This window comes from Symphalangus syndactylus, chromosome 1, assembly GCF_028878055.3.
Source record: "Symphalangus syndactylus isolate Jambi chromosome 1, NHGRI_mSymSyn1-v2.1_pri, whole genome shotgun sequence".
Classification (NCBI taxonomy): domain Eukaryota; kingdom Metazoa; phylum Chordata; class Mammalia; order Primates; family Hylobatidae; genus Symphalangus; species Symphalangus syndactylus.
The window spans coordinates 71,339,892-71,364,280 of record NC_072423.2 but is presented as its reverse complement, the minus strand read 5'-3'; the positions used below and the strand labels follow the sequence as shown (position 1 = coordinate 71,364,280).

The 24,389-nt window shown below is 38.5% G+C and overlaps 1 protein-coding gene across 30 annotated transcripts in view; it reads left to right on the top strand.

The window, feature by feature from the left end:
- Positions 1–24,070, top strand: part of EPB41L3 (erythrocyte membrane protein band 4.1 like 3) — a 239,969-nt gene extending 215,899 nt beyond the window's left edge. For 6 of the 30 annotated variants that reach the window (XM_055237673.2, XM_055237623.2, XM_055237619.2 and 3 more), the window contains 14 exons: positions 5,126–5,179; positions 8,012–8,047; positions 8,248–8,313; positions 8,782–8,973; positions 15,423–15,497; positions 15,871–15,969; positions 17,079–17,813; positions 18,327–18,449; positions 19,044–19,412; positions 20,143–20,274; positions 20,768–20,866; positions 21,343–21,423; positions 21,697–21,813; positions 22,984–24,070. In XM_055237673.2, coding sequence (XP_055093648.2) covers positions 5,126–5,179; positions 8,012–8,047; positions 8,248–8,313; positions 8,782–8,973; positions 15,423–15,497; positions 15,871–15,969; positions 17,079–17,813; positions 18,327–18,449; positions 19,044–19,412; positions 20,143–20,274; positions 20,768–20,866; positions 21,343–21,423; positions 21,697–21,807 — 2,172 coding nt within the window. In that variant the 3' untranslated portion in view covers positions 21,808–21,813; positions 22,984–24,070. Of the gene's footprint in view, positions 1–5,125; positions 5,180–8,011; positions 8,048–8,247; positions 8,314–8,781; positions 8,974–15,422; positions 15,498–15,870; positions 15,970–17,078; positions 17,814–18,326; positions 18,450–19,043; positions 19,413–20,142; positions 20,275–20,767; positions 20,920–21,342; positions 21,428–21,696; positions 21,814–22,983 lie in introns of those variants that run through there. The other 24 variants (XM_055237766.2, XM_055237733.2, XM_055237747.2 and 21 more) reach the window with 15 other exon arrangements.
- Positions 24,071–24,389: the final 319 nt, after the last annotated feature.

Sequence of the window (24,389 nt, the reverse complement as noted above, 5' to 3'; positions counted from 1 at the left end):
GTGCTTGAGTCCGAAACAGTGTTAGCCGGCTGCTGCCATAGTGGTCCTACTTTCAGAGCCTCATTTATTGTCTGTGCCAATATGTTGAGGTTTCTGTGTGTTGGGGAGTCCAACCTGGGCCCCAGGGTTAGGCACAACACCATGTGGATGTAGCAGTCTGAGCCCAACCCGGAATCGTTCTGCTACCCACTGAGTTCTACGTGGGATGAAAGACTCAGCCAGAAGTCAATTTTATATAACCCGTCAGCTATGTAAAAGATCAGGGCTAAGCTAAAGGTTCTGATCAGTTATGGTTTAATAAGTTAAATCACATATAAGACAGATGATGAGTAGTTTTCAACTTAAATGACAGTCAAAGAGAGGTGGAAGGGTGCATCCCCGGAGGGGATGTATCATCATCACCTGGGTAGCTTTCTAAAGTTGCAAAGGTATCTCCTCCCTGGAGATCCTGAAATGTCCCCACCGCCCTCTGCTCATCATTGCCAGACAGTCATTGTTACTCACAGAGAGGTCGGTCAATCAGATCCTGCATTGTATTGTGTCAGAGCAGTTTAAAGCACCCACATGACATCAGTCATTGGTAAGGACAGAAACAGGCCCAGAAGCAACTGCATGCAGTGCAGCAGTGTTCAGACACAATCAGAAAAGGACTAAATTGAAGTTTTCAAACAATGTAAAGACAGGCTGAAATTTCACCAGTGCTAGCAATGCCAATACAGATAATATGACAGTGATTCTTTCAACTGCAGTATGAGTCTCAAAATCCCCCCATTTTCACAGTGTGGTAAGGCTGGGCCTCTGTGGCTGCCAGCCAGACATGGACATAGTGGGGGAAAGACCCTGAACTATCAGCCTCCATCCTTGAAGGCATGCTGCTGCAGGGCAGGCTCCTGTCCCCAACTCGAGCAATTGGGCGAGCTGACATGGTAGCCAGCAGTTTTTCCTGTTAATTGTTCTCCTTTCCCACTGCCACACAGCCCTGTGAACAGCCCAGCAGTTTCTCTTTCTCCAGGCTTCAAATAGAGTGCAGGAAAGAATAATAGAAGTTGCCACCAGAGGCCCCGGATGCTGTCATGCACGCCCCTCCCCACACCTGTCTGCAGGCTCCCTGCAGCCCTCCTGTTCCCACAGAACAAGAGCTGTTGTGATAGGAAAAAAAAGCAAAATACTCTTAGCATTTTTTTTAAAGTCACAAAGTCAAGGCAATGCTAAAAAAGGAAAGAAAGTCTAAATCTGTGCTCAGCTAGAAAGTCATAATTTGAGCTGCACCTGTGAGTATATAGTATTATATGTTGAGGGTGTGGGAGTATCTATATTTAGTGGAATTATGACCATTTCTTTGCAGCAGAAGGAAAAAAATGTGAATGGTCTCACAGGTGTTTTAAGTAAAAGTCTACACTTTTAATAGATTTTGCACAAGAGACATTTTCAAGATTCTTGAGTTATATAAAAACGATTTGCTCCAACTGATATAAATAACTTTTTATACATGGAAAATATTTTGAGAACTACTTGAAATCCTAGGCTTTAATATCACTATTTCTCATATTGGCAATATTATTAAATAGTGTTGGACTAGAACGTACTACAGTTAAGAACACAATATTGTCTACAAAGACAATTTTATTATTTATTAGCTGATTTCTAACATGGAGATATATTTTTCCTTTAACAGTGGAGTTAGTCATCAAGCTAATATAAGGCAAAAAAAATGCTGTTTTATGCTTTTCTAAATTCAAAATAAATATTTCAACTTTTATATAGCAAACCACACAGATCTTGTGCCTAATCCAGGGTATACATCTTGTTGTAATCAGTGCATGAGAATTAATGTTAAACTTGGGCATGTCTGCATTACATTGGCAAAACAAATCACAGCAGTTAATTGTTACAAGCTAGTGAACGTGTGATTGGAGCTTCCCAGTCATAACTGTCCTTGTTATTGCAAACCTCCAAAACCATGAATTAGCACTGACCACTGGAGTCTTCATCACCCTTCTCCGCAGCCCTAGTCAGCCTATATGATAGCTTTCCTGCCATCAGACTCTGTAACTAGCCATCTGTTCAGTGTTGTCTCTTGAAGTGTTAGGAGCTGTGCATTCTAGTTCAGGCTGAGCTAAAGAACTCATATTGAGGTCACTCTGGTCTGTTTTATTTAAATTGCCATTTGCTTACATGGCCTGATTTAATCTCTAGGCCTGAAGCACTGTGGCAGCTACACTGAGTGACTTCTTAACATACAATTCAGCCTTGTCACTTTCGTTTTGCCAAGTCAGTACTAATTAATTCTTTTTAAATATTATATCATCATTGCTTACATTTTTAACATGCTATGGTGGCTTATTTCCAGCCTTTCTAAGAGTGAAATCCAGTATAAAAAGGCTTCATCATTTCACATTATAAAGCTGTTGACCAGTCATGTCTTTTCTTTTGTACTTTCAGAATGGTCAAATAAGAAGGGGCAGGATATCAAAATATCCCATCAAGAAACATGAGATGAACTTACCTCCCCAAACCATAAAATGCAGTTACATGTGTATTTCTGAGTAATTTTTTGATAATACAAAGAAAAATAGAGATGAGTTCAAATCAAGAGGAAGAAAAATTAATTAACTGACTTATAACATTTTAAATTACATAAACATAGTATTATATGATAGTTTATGATATGCTATATATTTGCAGTTTTATGTAGTCATCATACATTATAGAAATACCAGTTGCTATAAAAACTGCTTTATTCAGCCTTATTCATTTATTGACTGTTGATCAGGCACTATGCTACTGACTGACTGACTAAATGCCAAGTAGGAATTCAAGAAATTTTATGTATGGACTATGCTATTTGTGTATGGCTGAGAAAAATAGGAATAATTATATAATTATTATACGCATTTTTTTTTTTTTTTAGCTCTGAGTGTGTCAGGCATTATATAGAGCACTTAGTATCCATTACCTAATACAGTTAGGGCTGTTATTTTCCCCATTTTATGGGAAGAAAACTGAGATTAAAATATAAAAAGTACCCAATGTGCCACAGGTTTGAACAGAAAGGATTTAAGCTCATGTTCATCTGACGTTAAACCTTTCCCTCTTAACGACCACTGTCCCCTAATGCTAAAATGCTTGCAAGTGACTGAAGTAAATTTTAAAACCACAAGGGAAATAAGCTAGATAGGAGGAGAAACACTTTCAAGAATTTTAGAAGTGTTTGACACAACTAATTAGAACACTAAATGCAAGTCATTCCAGCTGGGCATGCAGTGGCTTACCCCTGTAATCCCAACACTTTGGGGGGCCAAGGCAGGCGGATCACTTGAGGTCAGGAGTTTGAGACCAGCCTGGCCAACATGGTGAAACCCTGCCTCTACTAAAAGTTCAAAAATTAGTCAGGCGTGGTGGCATGCACCTATAGTCCCAGCTACTAGGGAGGCTGAGGCGTGAGAATCACTTGAACCCAGGAGGCGGAGGTTGCAGTGAGCCAAGATTGCACTACTACGTTCCAGCCTGGGTGACAGAGCGAGACCCCGTCTAAAAAAATAAAACACTAAGTGCAAGTCGTTCTTATTTATTCTTGAAAGCCTAAGATCTTTGAGTTATTCTGTACACCAGAACAAATAACCGGTCTCCCTTACTAATTCAAACTGGCCTTTCCCAGGGCTGTCACTCGGTACAGCCATACTAATCCCATAGCAGCAGTCACCTTTATATGAAAATTAACAGCCACCTCCTGCCCCCAGTTGTTAACCAAGCTGGTCAGGTCATGAAAATGGGTCAACACGCTTTCCTTACCAACCTACAGAAAATTATTTTCCACTTACACTTGGTAGCAAGGGTGCCAGAATGGTGTCCTCAGGTGCATGTGCTGAGCGTGTGTTCAGCCTCCCTTTCTTTTAGGAGTATGTAAAATGAAACATGTGGCTAGTGCCAAGAAATCAGCGTAGCCAGAGTTTAGTTTTGTCAATGGAAACAACACTGTCCCAGTTGTCCCTTCTTGACATTTCTTGTTCTTTGTAGTGGGAGGTTATTTTAAGAACCAGATTCACCATCATAGACTCCCCTCCCATTTTGATTTTTGTTTTCAAAATACTAATCACAAATATTTGATCAAGGGAACTTTATTAATGATAGTTGATATCTGTGGAGGGAAAGTCAGTTAATATTAGGACATTTAGATGTCCATGGCTCTACTTGAGAGAAAACAGTTTTTAAGTCATAAACCCCTGTGAAACAGATTAAAAACCAGTCCTGAAATTACTATTCTCATTCTCCTCAAAACCTAGGCTCTGTCAAATGCTGTGCTTTGTTTTCTTTGTTTCTAAGTAGATGTTTCTCTCTTTCTCTTTCTCTGTCTATTGTTTTAACAATTCTTATTATTATTTGCTTCATTTGAATGGTATTTTTGGAGCAAGATGTTTAAATACATACTTTAATATACTTCTTTATATTGGAGGGTGGGGCAAAACAAACATAACATGTAGTCTTAAAAAATATCTAGTTAGCAACACTACTTGAAAATTGAGTTATGTTTTTCCCATAAAAAAATATATGCCTGTGAGTCACTGGCATGTGCCTTTTATAATTGACAGGTAATGCTGACAGCCTGATGGCCTTAGACGGATATAAATTATCATAATCGTATAAATGAGAGGCTGAAAGTCCAGTGACTGTTACAGTAGCTTTTTCTGTAAATTGACATTTTCATTTACCTTTCAAATATGAAATATTACTAGAATAAAATATATATAAACATCAATTTTATTTGCATTAAACATTTTAAGGAGATCTTGCTTGAGGTTTTTAGTTAAAAGTTGGAGGAGGGGTGTGGGGATGACAAATTGGTTTCCCTGAGACATAGAACCAGACAAGTCAGTGTGGCTCCCCAGATCCTGCAGGCTGACTGTGCCTCAGGTCTTCCTATGAGTTGGCTCTGTTGATGACACCTAGCCCTGGCCCTTCTGTTGCTTTGCTTGAACTTGTGTTCTTGTGAGAAGGTAGTATGACACAGAGAAATCAGAGAGAAAGAAAATGACCTGTCTGACCTGTGCCAGAGCGTGTTTGACCAGGTGGTTTACTTTCTGTCCCTGCCTTCCTTCTGGAACCTGATCACTTCTGTGGTCAACAGACTGACAGTGAGCGCACGGACACCGCAGCCGACGGGGAGACCACCGCCACTGAGGTTGGTATTGTGGCTGAGAGTGGCTGGTAGTGGCGTACCGAAAATGCCTTGTGGGGTGGCTCTGTGTTTAAGAACTCCACATATGAGCTGTTGTAATGGAGATCAGTTCTAACTTTAACAGTAGGAGTTAAATATGTATTTTGTTGTCTAGACCAGTGGTTCTTAAACTCTGGCCTACATCAGAATTACCTGGAGGATTCCAGCCTCATGTTTCTCATTCAGAAGAGCTGGGGGGTGGACTTGAGAATTTATATTTCTAACAAGTTCCCAGGCGATATTGACTCTGCACATCTTAAGACATATTTTGAGAACCACTTGCCTAGACTGATAACACATTTTTTTTTTTTTTTAGAAAAAAATTCTATCTCAAATGAGAGGCTATCGACGTATAATAGAATGAATGGGAAGGTCACAATTAACTAGTATTTTGGCTTGATGCAGATATATTTTTAATTCCCCAATGGTGAAATAATTATTGTCAAAATAAGACTTACCTTGCTCATTATTGTAGCCTTTGACAATAGCCTCGGTCACTCATAAGAAATGAATTTTCAAATTACTGTTAGTACTTTATTTTTTAAAAATGTAATCACATTAAATAGTGATAGAAGATATACTGTAATTTCTCCTTTTTTCTTTAGAGTTAAAGAAACACATTAAATGTGTGTGTGTGTGTCTGTGTGTGTGTGGCTTATATTGTTTTTCAAATCTTCTCTACCATTAAGTAGTTAAAATATCTTTAAAAATAATATCTGTACTAATGTAAGTCAAGACGTTTATCAATGTTAATTTGGCTACTTTTTACTAGCAGAATTTAGTTTTTACTTTGTAATAATGTTTATTTTAGGTTGTTTTTGTGTTTTTTTTTGCATCATCCTATTATAATAATATTTTCTAGTTGGGTATTTAGAAAAAACTAAAAATGTTGTAAGTGGTATCTGTATATCACTTAATTGAAAATATCTTCGGAAAAAATTTTTCATGATGGCGTTTTATTAGGTTTCTTTCTTTAGAAATGCCAGAGTTCAATCCAAAGCTTGAAAATCATAATTTTTTAACATTAAAGATGATATTGTTAAAACTATTGTGCAGATTCTTTTAAGCAATCACATATAAATCTATTACAAGTTGGTAATTTTCTTTGCCAACTATAACAAAGCTACACCTTGATTTTGTAAGAGTTAGTTACGTGTAGCCATAGGGTAGTACACCCAGTAAGTTTCATTGGAATCTTAACGTGTGCTACAAATGAAAAACATTTTAATAATAATACCTTAAACTTCTACAGTAGTTTTAAAATGTGTTATATAACATTTAAAGCATGCAAGGGAATACCTATAACATAGGTAGATTATGAAGCTTAAAAATAAAACGAAGAGCTGTGAACCCCCTATGCACTGAAGGATAGGCGTGTCACCAGCACATTAGCGCTGTGTTTAAATTTCCTGTTTGTCCCGTGATACTGATGAAACTCTTTCCCTTCTATAGGTGGCCAGCACAACAGTGGTCAGTGTAGAATATGAAGAGTAAGCAGTCTTGTCCTCACTGGCAAATAAGAAGAGGGAGACCTAGATAGACTAAATGATTTTCTTAAGGCACCTGACTTGGTGTGATCCTTTTCTCACCTAGAATTTCATTCTGGGTCTCCTCTTCTAGCACAAGGGCATAAAGCCCCAGTCCTGAGTCCAAGAGCCATAGTGAGAGACACAGCTTCGCCGCTGCGTACACATGTGGCTTGGCCTGCTTACTAATTACTGATACTCAGACAGCAGTCCAGGGATTTGACTGCTCTTTGAAATTAGAAAAATCAGGAGAATGAGGTGGCTTTGGGATAACTGTATTTTTTCAAATCTCAAAAATTGTCCTGTCTAAAACCTTTAAAAGAAATCATGCTGTTGTTGATAGTAGTTGATTTCTCTTTTTTTAAAAAAAACTTTCTTACTTGCCCCATATTTGTCTTCTCCCCTCCCGAATTTGTTCTTAACTACGTACATTCAAGAAAATTGGCTGGGCGTGGTGGCTCCCGCCTGTAATTCCAGCACTTTGGGAGGCTGAGGCGGGCGGATCACTTGAGGTCAGGAGTTCAAGATTAGCCTGGTGAACAGGATGAAACCCTGTCTCTACTAAAAATACAAAAAATTAGCCAGGCGTGGTGGCAGGCACCTGTAATCCCAGCTACCCGGGAGGCTGAAGCAGGATAATTGCTTGAACCTAGGAGGTGGAGGTTGCAGTGAGCCTAAATCATGCCATTGCACTCTAGCCTGGGCAACAAAGTGAGACTCTATCTCAAAAAAAGAAAAAAGAAAAGAAAATCAAGGTCTCAAGAAACTTTAAAATGTGGGAACCTCTGTGCAAATTTCTTTGTATCCTTTGAGCATGGGTTCTCTGGTCTACAAATTGGGAATCATAATCACTAACCTCATAGGGCGGGATTCATACACTACACATGAGCTCTCATTATTGTATCATCATAGCTATTCTTACAAATTTTAATTTTAATCTGGCTCCCCCCACTTCCTGAACTATTTCTAATGTTCATCAAGAACAACCTGCCACACCCTTGCTGTCACCTTCTCAACCACGTGTGTCTGCTGGTCAAAATGCCAAAGACCCACCAGGCAAGAACTCTTTCACTCCTATATTCCTATATTCTTATTAAGCTTCCTAATTGTGTGTGAGAATGTTGTGGTTTGTGTATAAGAAAGAAGTGGCATCCATATGCAAGAGCATACGTGTGCCCACATTTAGCAAGTCTGTGTAGACCATAGTTCTTCAATCTTAGAGTAAATTGCATGTAAGACTTTATTTCCCACTCTTTCTTGATGCTGGCAGTCGGACCAGGAGGAAGATGCAGAGCTCAAGGCACAGGTAGAAAATTAAAAATGAAACAAACAACAACAACAAAAAATACAAACAGTGTGTGATAAGTCATTGTTTGTCTACAGCGTTCAGATCTTTCAGCATGCTCTGTAGCCGGTTACCATGTTGTTGGTGCAGTGTGTAGGTTGGCATTTGTTCCCTTGACGACTGTGTCCCTTACTTTTCCCTTTCTTCTCCACTTTTTTCAGAATAGTCTGATTAAACGAATAAAGGGTGAAAATGTGTATGTCAAACATAGTAATCTTATGTTAGAGGTTGGTATTGGTATATACCAGTGCATGTTTGTGTGTGTTGTTTTTCTTTTAGTGTAATACCTGTGGGCTCGTACTGTGATGCATGAACTGTGTGCTCATCTGTTAATAAGTGGGGATGACTTCTCAGCTTCTGATTCGTTATTCTCTCCTAGATATAGATCCCTTTTCCTGTGGGCGTATTTATTTTAATTCTCTCAGGATACATGTGAATTGTACTCTTTATATTTTACCTCCTAAAATTCTTTTGGTATTCATGTTTGTGTGAACTAGATTTTTTTTTCTGTTTCCTTTCCATGGGAAAATCACATTTTCACCAGAGTGTTTGTGGTAGTGCCATGAGCCTTTATCAACATTTTGTTTTATTTTGACTACTAATAAGATTGACATTACTTTAAAAGCAAACAAAAGAGCTGAAAGGAACACAAATGTAAAACATTGACTGTTGGATACTTTATGTTCTGAATATAGGAGCTAGAAAAAACTCAAGATGACCTGATGAAACATCAAACCAACATTAGTGAGCTGAAAAGAACCTTCTTAGAAACCTCAACAGACACTGCCGTAACGAATGAATGGGAGAAGAGGCTTTCTACCTCCCCCGTGCGACTGGCTGCCAGGCAGGAGGATGCCCCCATGATCGAACCACTTGTCCCTGAAGAGGTCAGTAGTCAGGCTTGTGGTCAGACTCGTATTCTGTTTACCCGCCTTCCTTCTCTACAGGGTGTGGAATTGCATTTGACAATCTTCTGGGTAGAAAATCTCTCTTCCTACCTATGTTCAACCTGAGCTGAGATGTTCAGTGCTCCAAAAGAAAACTGCAAAGTAGAATTGTTAAAGTGGCTGAGGAGTGAGTAATAACATCAGATGGTTCTTAGGACGGGAAGCCACAGGGAGACTATCGTGAAAAATCAGCTGATTCTGACCATAAACCTAGATGTTATAGCTGAGAGAAATCAGGGTATTCTCTTCATGCATTGACACGTTTTCCGCATATGCTTTCTACTTTTGCCTTGAGAAACACTCTGAAAACTTGTTCTCATCAATTCTAAGATGAGGCCCATTGAGATTGTTTGACTAAATGGTAACCTGAAGTTGCTGGCATTTCAGGACAATTTTACTCTGAGATATTATACCAGGCTTTTATTGGTATAACAAGAGTTTTATTTGATTTTTATTTATAACTGATTATCTTAATTGATTTTTATTAAGTTTTTTGTTTTTTGTTTTTAAGACAATGTCTTGCTGTGTCACTCAGGCTGGAGTACAGTGGGGCGATCTGGTCTCACTGTAGCCTCTGCCTCCCAGGTTCAAGTGATTCTCCTGCCTCGGCCTCCCAAGTAGCTGGGACTACAGATGCCCTTCACCACACCCAGCTAATTTTTGTATTTTTAATAGAGACAGGGTTTCGCCATGTTGGCCAGGCTGGTACCAAACTCCAGGTCTTAAGTGATCCACCCACCTTGGCCTCCCAAAGTGCTGGGATTACAGGCATGAGCCATCGCACCTGGCCAAACTTATAATCAGTTCCTAGTAGATGTTTTATGGGGAAAGTAGTGGCCAGAAATTTTTTTTTTTAAGTAAGGTTATTTCACACTCTTTGGATGTATATTTAAAGAGATTTTTTTTTTTTTGAGACAGAGTTTTTTTTTGTTTGTTTTTTGTTTGTTTGTTTGTTTGTTTTTGAGATGGAGTTCCTCTCTGTTGCCCATGCTGAAGTGCAGTGGCATGACCTCTGCCTCCTGGGTTTAAGTGATTCTCTTGCCTCAGCCTCCTGGGTAGCTGGGACTACAGGCATGCGTCACCACACCTGGCTAATTTTTTTGTATTTTTAATAGAGGTGGGATTTCAACGTGTTGGTCAGGCTGATCTCAAATGATCCGCCCACCTCAGCCTCCCAAGGAAGCTCTTTTTAAATGTACAACCAAAGACTCTGAGGATTCAGCTGGTGTTACTTCAGGGCTCCCATTGTGCGGGAAGCAAAAATTACTGTAGTGCTAACTTGACTGTCTACTGTTAGACATCATGTTGTTTTATCTCTGTTTCAAAAAAAGTAGTTTTTGAAAACTTCATCTTTTTTAGCATTGTATTGGTTAACCTCCTTTTCTATAAGACCACTTTATTGGGAAATATTTGTTCAGGAAGCTGACACAGAATAGAACATTAAAACTTAGGCTTTGGTGAAAGAAAAATTCTTTAAACAGTGGTCTATTTGCAGGGCTTAAGTCCTTGCAGTAAAAATAAGAATTCAATTACACTTATTGTTGATCATGTTCTAAACCTTTGAAAGCTGTTTATCAAAAGTAATTAAGAACTCACTATCACTATGTTCATGACAATCCCAAACCTAGCTAATAAAAAATAGGTCTATATCCATTTGAATTACTTAAAAAGGACGCTTTGATGCAGAATAAATGAAAAGTACGATTACCAACATATTCTTGTACCATTAAACTTTAGTTCCATTCAAACTACTGAGTTTCAAGAGACAAATTTCACATTCAGACTGATTTAAATATAATAGTCCTTGACAATATTAAGTTATGCTCTCATGAATTTTATTGTAATTGGTTAAGTTTGGCTTACCCTATTTCTACTATCTCTTTTGGAAATAATTTACTGGCTCTAAAGATACCAGATACCGGATTAAGTTACAAAAACACAAACTAAATAGCCACCCTGAACAAAACAAAACAAAGCAAAACTAAATGCTAAGTGATGGCCACTTTGAATGAAAGTTTAGGGAACAACTTAGAGAATTTAAAGGGTGGTGCTAATAAGGGAACTTCATAAGTCTAGGCCATTAGACTAGTAAGATATATATATTTTTTACATTTATAAAACCCTAAACCTTAGAGAATTAACATTTGATAAGCCCAAGGATGTTAATAATTTAAGGAGTATTTTGAATATACTGAACTTTCCCTGGATATTAATGCTTTTTCTCCAGAAAAACTGGAGAAGGCCAAGAAAGGATTTTTTCAACATAATTAAGGAAGAAAAACATGCCCTCTGCAGAATGGCAAAGCAGTTTGATTATTTAAACTGGAGAAGAGCAAAGGCTGGTATACTCACTGTTGTCAGCGTCTGCAGGGTTGTTTTGCAGTCCCTCAGTGCTCCGTCACACTGTGGATGGAGACATAGCAGAAAGAGCTTGACTAGATATAGAGAACTTGTTAGAAACAGGGCTGATTAATCCTGCTTATCAAAGGAGCCCTGAAAAGCATCTCAAAGGAGCTTCAAGTCCCAGGGGAAAAGGGATCTCTTTAGGTGTCAGGGTGCTGTGCTCCCCATGGCAGCAGGGCCAGGCAGAGTGGCCTGTCCTCTCTTCTACTCTTCTCCAGGACCTCATAGTCATCATCCATGACATCAAGTTTATACTCCAATTGAGGGCCCTGTAGGTAGCCTTCAGAACAAACCAGAAAGTTCTTTTCCTCTAAATTATTGCCTATTTCTTTTTTTTTTTTTTTTTTTTGAGATGGAGTCTCGCTCTGTCACCCAGGCTGGAGTGCAGTGGCGCGATCTTGGCTCACTGCAAGCTCCGCCTCCCGGGTTCACGCCATTCTCCTGCCTCAGCCTCTCCGAGTAGCTGGGACTACAGGCGCCCGCCACCACGCCTGGCTAATTTTTTTTTTTTTTGTATTTTTAATAGAGACGGGGTTTCACCGTGGTCTTGATCTCCTGACCTCGTGATCCGCCCGCCTCGGCCTCCCAAAGTGCTAGGATTAACAAGCGTGAGCCACCATGCCCGGCCAAATTATTGCCTATTTCTATATTAAAACCATGGCTTCTGTTATTTTTGTGTGTGAAAAGCACAAAAGATAATTTTATCCTTTTTTTAATCGTTTGTATGTTATGCACATAGAAAACATACTGGTTTATAAATATATAACCAAACGATTTTTATTTTGGAGGGGATATTTTTTAAGTAAGTTACTAATTTGATATTACTCTATTTTATAATAAAGCCTACTTCAATTAAACAGTAGTCAACTAGTTTAGAAAGAAATCCAGTTACTTCTAAATGGAAATATTTAACTCAATTTTTAAAATTGACATCTCTGATAAGGTAGTAGTTATTTTGTGTCAGAATCAGAAAGAAACTTAGATTTGGTGACCCCCAAACTTATGACTTCCCAAAGCTTAGTTGTTGTTGTTGTTGTTGTTTTGTCTCAGTGACAAAATGGTACTTTGAAGAAAAAAACTAAAGATCTCTTTTAATTTTACCATCTTTTTTCTTTATTTTGTTGTATCTATAGTAGTTGAATTGTTATAATAATTATTTCTATAAAATGCTACCAATTTATGAACAATTCGAAGAAAATTATAGTTAGAATTATATACAGCAAGCTAGTAATGATGATTATGTTCTGAGAATTTTATGTTTGTTTCCTATATAAAATGGAAATTTGATTGCCGATTGTTTCAAGTTTCAGATATTTGAGTTAACAGCAGACAAGTAGCAAGGATGCCCCAAAGCAGCAAATAATATCTAATTCTCATTTGCTTTAGAAAATTGGCAAATAATCCCACACACAGGGCCCACCAAACATAGGAAGGGTAGACATGTGGTATGTACAGTGTGCCAGGTATATCCTCTGTCCACAAACGTTTCCCATGACAGCCTTTCATGATGTATCTAAGCCTTGTCCATGTTAAGAGTTATATTCCTTAGTGGTTACTTGAATACCAAAAGTTTCCAAATCACAATAAAAAAAGCAGTACCTGCTAGTATATATGCTGCGCCGATATTGTCCTCTCTTTCATAGGAGTGGTAGTTTTACAGGTGTGTTCACTGTACAGTAATTCCTTGAGCTAGACAATTACTATAGTGAGTTCCCATGATTTGCAAATTCTGTATTTGCAAATTTACCCATTCCCTAAAATTTATTTGTAGAAACCTTTAATCGCCCAACAGGAAATGACACTGTTATAAATTTTGTGTGCCAGTGTAGGGCAATTGTTTTCCAATTATGATATTAAGATTAATAACTTATAATGTTTAAGTAACTAAATGAAATGGTTGGGCTATATATCTGACTATATCCTAACCCCTGATAAAAGTGAATTTTTAAATCACCTTTTCTTTATCAGTACCTCTTCACTTCTCCATTAACTAGACCAACTGTATTGGGAGGTTGACCATATATAGAATTACATTTTAAAATCTCCCTATGTTACCTGTTTATGTTATTGGACATACACAGTTTGGAATGTAGACACTTAATATTTTCAATTATAAGACATAGGCATTTTTTAAATTAGTTGGTTTCAGACACCAGGATTTGCTGAAAACCACTGTTTTGCTGGGGGTTTTGTGAAGCTTTTATCTTAGGAATAACATTTAGCTCAGTGATTATAATTAGAGACCTAGCACTGTTATTCTGAAAAGTGCCTATAATTTTGACCTTTCCTTCCTGTTTCTCATTTCTGTTTGCAAAAGAGGCTATGATTAAAAGCTAACAAACAAAAAAGAAAAAAGGAAAAGAAACAAAATCCACATTTAATGATTCCACATGGTACATTTTATCTTTTCCAATACTGTCCTCCAAAATGCAACGGGATAGAGATTTTTGTTGCTTTTTTTTTTTTTTCCTCCTCTGAAAATGGCTTATTTGTTTCTCATTAGAAAGAGTCATTTGAGAATGATACTATCAAAATCTGTCAGTAGGTCCTGCAGAATATTCCAGATGTTCCCCTACAATCTCTTGCGAACAAATGATTAAATGTAGTACTGATAGATTTTTAGACAAAAAGAAATTTTAAATAGCTCTCATAAAATTACATTGTTTGTAATGATAAAATGTATTTTCAAAGTTCCATTCTTCTAGAAACTTTGAACTTTCCATTGTTATTTTTCAGTTAATCTTCCAAAATAGCCTTTCTGTCCCTGCTCTGTGAAGTTGAACCTTGGTTCAACTTAGGCTTGGTAGCTAATGCATTGCCACCTGAATTGTGCCTATTTAATACTAGAGAAAAAAATAAAAAGTAGTTAAAAAGCAAAAAATGTGGCACATATACACCATGGAATACTATGCAGCCATAAAAAATGAAGAGTTCATGTCCTTTGTAGGGACATGGATGAAGCTGGAAACCATCATTCTCAGCAAACTATCGCAAGGACAAAAAACCAAACACCGCATGTTCTCACTCATAGGTGGGAATTGAACAATGAGAACACATGGACACAGGAAGGGGAACATCACACACGGGGACTGTTGTGGGGTGGGGGGAGGGGAGAGGGATAGCATTAGGAGATATACCTAATGCTAATTGACAAGTTAATGGGTGCAGCACACCAACATGGCACATGTATACATATGTAACAAACCTGCACGTTGTGCACATGTACCCTAAAACTTAAAGTATAATAATTAAAAAAACCCAAAAACCTAATTCCTAACATGAAATACTTAATATTTCTTAATTTTTTATGTTAAAGTATGAATTGATATACTTTATTTTCCAGCAAGATGTTTTGAAATTGACTTTAAAAAATTATTAACGATGTTATAAAAGTTCAAATAAAGCCATTGAGTATTTTTTGTTTAGTTTGGGACAATAAATCAATCCATCTAAGTATAACTGGGTTTATTTAAATTAGTAGCTAATGCAGTGACATTGTATGCATTTCACTACTCTGTAACAGGCAGCACCTAGATGGGGAATATAATAAGATCCTTGTCAGAAATAGAAGTCAGCCTTAATTCCTAACTTAAATTTTTAAAAATTTCTTAATGTTTTATTTTAAATACCCACTTTTTAATACCAACATAAACATGGTTTAAATGCCAAGAACAAATGCCTTTATATTGTTCTTGTATGTTCTGTGTTTGTAGAAATGAAGAACATTTGAGCTATATAAACCCCAAAGTTAACCCCAAAGTTTCAGAAAATCTGAAGTCTTTGGAAAAAAATAAATTTTGAGGTAGTTTCAGATCATTTTTCAAATGCATAAACAATAATTTACTCCTTCAGGAAGAAAATGAATGAATATTATGAGAATATATGAGATGTTAGATATAATACAATGAAAGAACTCCCCTCCTAACTTGCCTTTTTGGAAACTGTCTACTTCCTCTTCTCCAACCCAACCCCCTTTATTCAAACAGACCAAAGAAGAAACAGAGATTTCTGAAAAAGTTATATTTTTGCAGCAAGGAAGCGCTCCATTCCTTGAGTCTCAGGTAAAAACCAAACATAAAGGATTTTCCGGAAGAAATTGGTCTTCAGACTTCAGTGTCATTAAAATGCTCTTAGTTTTTATTTTCCCTTTTACATTTATCTTGTTTAAAACCAAGGTAGGTACATAATTTTGATTTAGATTCTGGGGAAGGGAAAATTGAACTTTCTTAATATTTTAGTTATCAGCTATGCATCATTTCTTTATGGCTTCTAATCCAAGCTGATTTTTCTCTGTATGTTGTCATTGACTTACTTTCTGATAATAATCTTGCTGAAATGTTGTTTTACTGCCTGTTTCTACCTGTAGAGTCGTGCTAATTTAGATGATGTTGATTGATTTTGAAAGTTCTGAATTCTTGTTGGTTTCCCCACTAGCCAAGTGTGATAAAGAAAATGCAGGAAGGAGATTCTGCTGACTCTGTGGTTACTTCTCATCAAATAATTTTCCAGAAAACTGTCCCATCAACCCTAGAGGTTATTCTTTCAATTCATTTCATTTAATCTAGCAACAACATGTAGATCAATCTACAGTGATTTTTTTAAAGGCACACGTATTTCTAGATTTAAGTTTTCAGGCCGTAATAAACACAAAAGTTTCTAGAAAACATCCTAGTTTAAAATGGAAACCAAGGCACTCACCTGCTCCTGGTTTGATATCTCTTCCCTCTGTAATCTGTTAAGCTATTAACCTACCTGGTCATATTGTATTATGCCTCCCTGAATACAAAAGTTTCTTAGCTTTCATTTCTTTTACCTTATTGGAACTAACACTAAAGAAAGTGAGAGAGAAACTCCTGAGACAGTGAACTTCAGTTGTAAATAAGATTGGAGTGGGCACAATGGCATGTGCCTGTAGTCCCAGCTCCTGGGGAGGCTGAGATGGGAGGATCACTTGAGCCCAGGGGTTCGAGGCCGACCTGGGCAACATAGGGAGACCCCATCTCTTAAAAAAAAAGTAAGACTCGAACAATATACAGATCACTATAAGAGGCTCTAATAGTGTCCTATTTGTGGGGAATATTTCATTACAATGCCTTGAACACAGTCACACTCAATATTTATTGAATAATAAGTGCTATTATGGATTCATTTCCCTGTATAAGGAAATACAATTTACAAATACGGAAAATATTTACATAAATTTGTAGAATGTTGGGAAGTTCTTTGTGATAACAGTATATGAAGTATAGATTATATTTAATGAGGAAAACTTTTATCCCCACACATGTAAAGCTAAGTAACTTATAGAACAACATCAATAATGTTATTTAATCTTGAAATATAAAATGATCCAAAATTTATCATAAGAGCAAATCTGTTCTTCAAAAAATTTACTGCAAAGTATGTTCCAGTTTAAAGAAGTTGCAACTCTACCTACCGAATGTATTCTGAGCTGAAGTTTATAGTTTATCATTTCAGAGGAGAAGAGATGGCAGCCATGATTATTAGATAATAACATGAGCACTGTATGGTCCCATCACAGACCTGCATGTAGCAGTTGCCCTGATTTTCTTAAAGGATTCTTATTTTAGAAATGAGATACCATCAGAATTTCTAATTTAGCTTTTATATTTCAAATATAGGGCACAGAGGATTGGGTTATTGTAGACAAAATACCAACTGAGGTAGTTGATGGTGATTTGAAAAAGATTGTGACTTACAAGGTGGTGACCGTGAGCAGTAGAACTGGTGGCCTCCCAGCTGACATGTTAAAATCTGGCACTATTAAAATGCAAAGCTTCGAAGACTTGGCTCGAGAAATGCAACTGAAAGAAGACAGCAAACAGAAAATATACACTCTAGGAAAATCCTATGACACTGTCTCCGGGAGAATTGTTACCATGACTGGGAAAGCTAAAGAGGGCGAGAAAGTGGAGCAGCCCTCCACTACGGAAGCACTTCAGAAAATGGAGAAAGAAATGCCAGAGTCCATGAAGATCATTCCCAGCCTGGCAGAGTATGAGGTCCTGGAAACCCTCGCTGATGAGAAATCCAAGAGAGGACCCGAGGTCCAGACGACAAAGCGGAAATTGTCCGAATCCCTGGCCCCCATCAAGGAGGCCGAGTCTCGCCGGCAGAGTCCTGAAGAAGATGACCTCAAGAAGGCTCCACAGCTGGAGAAGGATGTGGCCGTCCTCCCTGGCCTGGAAGGCAGACGCTTCAGCAAAACAGAGCAAGTGCCCGAGAGTGAGGTCTTAAAAGTGGGCCTCTTTGGTCCCCGAAGGAAGAGCCTGTCCGAATGGAGATATTCCCAGGAACCAGCCTTTACCGTTGCTACTGCCCATTACGTTACTGAGTCGTCCGCCTCCCGAGTAGTGGTAACCAGTGTCGCTCATTGGGGCCACAGTTTGCAATTCCAGCATGACGGTTTTTGAGGCAGTCCCCTTCCACCCCAAACCTTTCCTTTTCTCTTGCTGCTTGGCTTTATGTTGAGAGCAGCCAACCCAGCTTTTTAATTTTTTTTTCATGGTTAAATCAATACCTCAGTGCAAAGTCAGCATTAAAACACTTTCCATTTTATTTCCAGCTCCCCATTCCCAAGATGTGATAGTGCTGCTGTGGCTTGTAATGAAGGGGAAAAAAAAAATATCTGCTTAAATCGGCGCCGCCCTGATCCTAATAACCGTCTCTGCTTTACCAAACAAGAGCACCTAGTTTTCTATTTTATTTCCCATTCTTTTCTGTTTCCAAACTCTCTATCTGAGATTCCTTCATTCTTCCTCCTCCCTGTCTCCTCCGCCTACAATTTTGTCTAACAAGCTGTGAATGTTTATGTGCCTGAGTTTGTGTCTCTCTTTTGTGCTTGACTCTGCCTCTCTTTGTTCACTCAGACTAAGCAGTCTTCTGGGGAAAAGCTCATGGATGGCTCTGAAATCTTCAGTTTATTAGAGTCTGCGCGAAAACCAACAGAATTCATAGGAGGGGTTACTTCTACTTCTCAAAGCTGGGTTCAGGTGGCCATTTGTTTTCGTCCTTGGTGTTTCTGAATGTGCCTATGTGCCTTTCCTTACCCTTTTTTGGGTGCGAGTGTGTGTGTTGCATCCAGCTGGCTTTGCCTTCAGCATCTCAAAGGTGTCTTCACTTTATGGTCCTTTGTGCCTGCTTAGCATATCTGTCACATGCCTTTAGTTGCATCTCAAGAATGTACTTCAGTATTCAAAAGGCGATCATATTGAGAAATTTTAATAGAATTAAATATCTAAAAGCGTTATATCTCACCAGTTGAGTCGAAGAAAGCAGCAAAACCAATGTGAATGCGCTGCAATGCTTTGGTTTTTGTTTTGTTAATTGCACTTTATCCTGCCTTCCATTTGTTTTGCGGATGTCCTGAAGCAGCAGCACAGGTTCAAGTGCATGCACCAGGGTCAGGGGTAGGCATCAGAGATTTCAGTGGGAGGTATGAAAGCTAATTTATATTTTTCGTTAGTGTTTCTGGTTATAAGCACTTGATGCTGGCTTTAGACATCCTGGCGAGTGGCGGCTTTAGTTATTTTCTGACCTTTGGTTTATGGACAGTCACACTGATGCCACAATCTCTTCCCATGCAGAAAATGGAAACCAAGACGGAGTCCAGTGGAATAGAGACAGAACCCACCATGCACCACCTGCCACTTAGCACTGAGAAGGTGGTGCAGGAGACCGTGTTGGTGGAGGAGCGGCGTGTGGTGCACGCGAGTGGGGATGCTTCTTACTCGGCGGGAGACAGCGGGGATGCTGCAGCACAGCCCGCATTCACAGGCATTAAAGGGAAAGAGGGCTCTGCCTTGACGGAGGGGGCTAAAGAGGAAGGAGAGGAGGAGGTCGCTAAAGCTGTCCTGGAACAGGAAGAGACAGCCGCTGCTTCCCATGAGCGACAAGAGGAGCAGAGTGCAGCCATCCACATTTCAGAAACTTTGGAACAAAAACCTCATTTTGAGGTAACTAGTAGTTAATGTTACTTTTATCACTAAAATAAAACTGATATAGGATGCCTGGAAATTTAGATCAGCATAAAGGTGGAGCTAAGTTTAATTTTCTGCCTCTCCCATATGTATAGTGTGTTTCTCCTCTCATTTCCTTCTTTCATACCTATTAGGAGTCTCAACGCTGATTTCCAGCTTTGGGGTCACATGCAAACATATCTCTTAATTATTAATAATATAGCACCAGGAAATGGTTTCTACTCTCACTGAAATTATTATAATTGGCAGTAAAATTGGGAAATGCAAAGTTGGCCAAGATATTAGAAAATGTGATACATTTATTTCTGATCAGTGCACTTTTCCAGAAGCACCAAAACCATGTTTGCCTGGGTCCTAAATGCCAGAACTTTATTCTTTATCCTCTTTTGTTGAGATTCCTGAAGTATTTGGGGAGTTAATGTCTCATTATTAGTTTCTTCTTTCTAAGAAGTTATTAAATAGAAAACATTTTTTTATTGCCTTCAAAATGTTTTGCTTTACTTGGAGCGTTTCATATAAAAATGCTATGAGAGTCCAGGAGACTGTTTGACATGTGCATGTTGTATGCCTCATTACCCAGCTTACTCTCTACATAAACATTTACAGCATACTAACCTGTGCTTATAACCACCAAAGAGGAAAAGGAAGAAAACAGTGTGTTCATGCAAACTATAACAGCCACTCTGCTTACTTCCCTTTGGCACAGTCCTCAACGGTGAAGACGGAAACCATCAGTTTTGGCAGTGTTTCACCGGGAGGAGTAAAGCTAGAAATTTCTACTAAGGAAGTGCCAGTAGTTCACACCGAAACCAAAACCATCACATATGAATCGTCACAGGTGAGATATTCTGTGAAGACCAGAGCCCTGGCTGCTCATTTCACCCCTCTATGGCCTAGTGTGTTTACATAGAACTGCACGATATTTAATTCATGAGACTTAGAGGATCCAAAAGCCAGACCATTTCTATTAAAAGTGATGCAATAATGGTCATTTTATTTGTCATCAGGGAGCAGCAGATGACTTAACCAAGTCTTTATGTGTCTTGAAGTGTAGAAAAAGGCTCAGAAAACTGTTTCCCTAGCCGCAGAGAAAGAAAAATATTCACTCACCCATCCACCACTCACATTTCTGAAACCTTAGTTTTTTTAATGACAGCTATCCCTGGTTGCACTTAGTTCTTATTCTTGGGAGCAGCTCTCAGACTCTGAAGAGCATAATGACTGTATAATAGGAGATAATGAAATTGTCATAATGCCTTAAATAACATAGCCAACTTCTGAAGAGCAGATGTGAGCACCTGGATGAGGGGTCTATGCCTCTGCTGCTTTAGGTCGATCCAGGCACAGATCTGGAGCCAGGAGTGCTGATGAGTGCACAGACGATCACATCTGAAACCACCAGTACCACCACCACTACACACATCACCAAAGTAAGTGGAGTGAGAACCGAGAAGAGGATTCCTTGAGAGCGAGCTGGAGGAAGGTGCTTGTTCAGAACTCCTCACAGGTTGGGCTGCACAAGCACAAGGTGGCTTGACGCTCAGGATGCCGGGGTAGCTGCAAGGGGAGCTTTTACAACCCCTAGATTTATGATGCACTTGTCCTCATGTGCGAGTTCCCCTTTAGGAATATACATTCTGATATCCTAAGCTTAATGCTTACTCCAGTGCTTGGCACGTGGTAGTGTTCCAGAAACACGGGCCATCCAGACCCAAGGGCCTCCATTCTGTCCTCACCTCTGGAATTAACAATGTTAAATAAGTGCCATAGAACTCTAATTTCAATTCTCAAAGAATGAATGATGTTACTTAATGCTCTGTTAGCATCTTCTGCCATTTCCCCCCACTGAACCATGACGGTTTCTCCCAGTGAATAAATTCATGAAGGTTCTCTATGTGTCTTGCAGACTGTGAAAGGGGGCATTTCAGAGACAAGAATCGAGAAGCGAATAGTCATCACGGGGGATGCAGACATTGACCATGACCAGGTAGTATGTGTGAGACGGTAAATACCCTGGCAGAGAAACAAAGAAAAACCTGTTGGTCCTACGGTTTCAATGCTATTCCTCTAGTCCAGCATGTATTCTGAAGAAAATTCCGAATTAACTTTCCAATATATGATTTATGATTCCTTTTGTAATCATTGTACCTCATTTGTAAATTGTGGATATAGATCTAGCTCATAAGTCTCCACCTCGCCACTGATCATGCATGTTCCACCTCCTTTTTGTTTCTGCCCTTCTGTGATTTCCCGGGGATAGGCGCTGGCTCAGGCAATTAAAGAGGCCAAAGAGCAGCACCCTGACATGTCAGTGACCAAAGTAGTGGTCCATAAAGAGACAGAGATCACACCAGAAGATGGAGAGGATTGACCAGAGGTAAGAGGTGATGCCGATTCTCTAGGCTTGCCTAGGCTGGCATGAGGCATGGGGCACTTCCCTCTCATCCTTCACCTGATCCCTCCTTTCCTCTGTTCTCTCACTGGCATTTGTTGGGCTGGTTACCAAGAGGATGGAGAATTGGTTTATGGGTTTGTCTCACATTTGGAGCTTCCATTCTTGTGGAGTTTTTGCGTGCACTGCCAGTTAGAGGATAAAGGAAGAGCAGAGTCTATGCTTGTGTGGTCTTCCTGGTGTTCCCTTTTATTCCATGGCCTGCACTCTTTCATTATCCAAATTTGTAACGTCAAATTTGATTTTACTTGCCATGTGGCCTAATCGGAACTAAGGCAGTTTTGCTCTGAGAGGCTCAGTTTGTGTGTTCCAAATACTAGGGAAATAATATATACCTCTTTCTCCTTCTGATGGCAACATTATCCCGTCGTAAGCTTTCCCTTCAACTTTGTTTGACTGTAGCCTGTTTATGCTTTTGTCTTTAGTTTTGTTTTTTAATTTGAAAGCTGAGCACTCAGTTTCTTTTTGAATGTCTTATATTTCCTGTATTCTTTGGGATGATTTTTCTCCCTAGTGTAGCACTATCTCAGGAGGAGGCAAAAAAATGCAGTCTTGTGGTCCTGTAGAAAGCATATGCCTTTCCAGTGACTGTTTGGCCAGCATCATGAGCAGACTATATCACCTATGTGAGCACAGACTTGTCATGCATACTCACCTGCCATTCAAGATCTCATGGGGCCGTGAGCGTTTCTGAGAGGGCTTTGAATGCTGAATGCAGCAGTCGAGCGACTTGCACAACTTGGTGATGTGATAAAATGTTTAAGAGATTTAATATATTAGTAAGTTCTCTAACATCGGTTTAAGAAACAAATTGATGAGTGGCATCTCTTAAAAGACAAATACAAAATATATTTTGGAAGATAGCAAAAAAAAAAAAAAAAAAAAAAAAAATTCTTCCATGAGCTTCAGCCACTTGGGCGTTGTTGTAATTACTTAAGAGAAAGCATATAATTGGCAGTTACTTAGCGCTGGAATGTCATGGCATCTTGTCCAAACGAGCATTCTAACCTCCAGGATACTTTTTTCATGTCCTTGATCTGAAAAAATCTTTCCGTTGTTTTCAAATGAGTAACTAATCAAATCTCTTTTTTGCAGGAATAACTTAGCTTGCACATGAATGCAGTCATGCAAACCATTAGGAAAACCAGAGCCTATATGGAGTTCCCTCTTCTAACCCAACTGACTTGTATCTGTCCATGGAAAATTTCAGTCCAGAAGAATTGACCTTGACCATTAATAAAGACACTGGCAGAGAGATCTTCCCATAATAAAGCAATCTGATTCAGCATCACTAAACCGATAATGCATGAAGCAACGATAAAATTACAAAAGAGCAGCATTTTTAATTTTCACAAAATGTCTCAGTTTTCAGCTATACCTGCACGTTCATAACCAACAATATAAACCGTGATCTCATGTAACACATAAACAATCCATGCCTTTCATAGTTTATTATTATTAAAGTCAAACAAAATTGCAATTTCTTAGGTAACCTTTTATTTACAATAAATGAAGATTACCCTCAAATGCTAGAAGCTGTCTAGGTCCGTCCGGTGTGTCAGATTTTCCCCAGATTAGATGTGCCAATAACCAAGTTTATTCAGTAAACAACTTGTACTTGTTTCATCTGGTTTTATTACTCTCACCCATAAACAGTAATGACTGTCTGACCCTCTGGAAATATTTAATGCTTCCAATCTTGCTTTGTGTATCTCATTTAATTTGTTATAAGGTAGTACTGATTTTAGCATATTAACGCGATTTCTTCCTTGTTGTTTGCTTTGGTCTATGTTCAATCCGGAGAGCTTAAATTGTCATTACTTTGGGAAGAAAACCTGTATTTTTGTTAGTTTACAATATTATGAAATTTCACTTCAGGAGAATCTGCTGGGCTTCCTGTGGCTTTGTTTTCTTAGTTTCTTTTTCCGTGTATTTTTTAATTGATTTTTCTTCTTTTACTTGAAAAGAAAGTGTTTTATTTTCAAATCCGGTCCATATTTACATTCTAGTTCAGAGCCAAGCCTTAAACTGTACAGAATTTCCACTGTAATTAAAACTATTTAGTGTTAGTTATAAATAGCCTTCAAAAAGAGAGATTCTCCATTACACGGTCACCTGCATCACAGCCCATGGTGAATGTATGTTTCTGCATAGCGAAATAAAAATGGCAAATGCACTGAAAGCTCTAAGTTTGTATGTTTAATAATTTCAGTATTGTATGTGTCTAGTCCAGAAGTAATATTTGCATGACATCGAAGGCCTTATTCATCTGCACAGTAGAGATATCCTGTCTTTACAAGATTGAAAAAAAAAAAAAAAAACCCACAGAGTATACAGTATGCAGTATCTGTACCCTTTGAGGGATTGAAGATGGGAACAAAGTACATATATTTAAATATTTGGTTGCCTAAGAAGGCTTTAAAAAATACATCATTGAATCTCATCCTCAAAGTTTTAGGTTTTTTTTTTTTTTTTTAAATGAGACAAGGCTCTGCTATAAA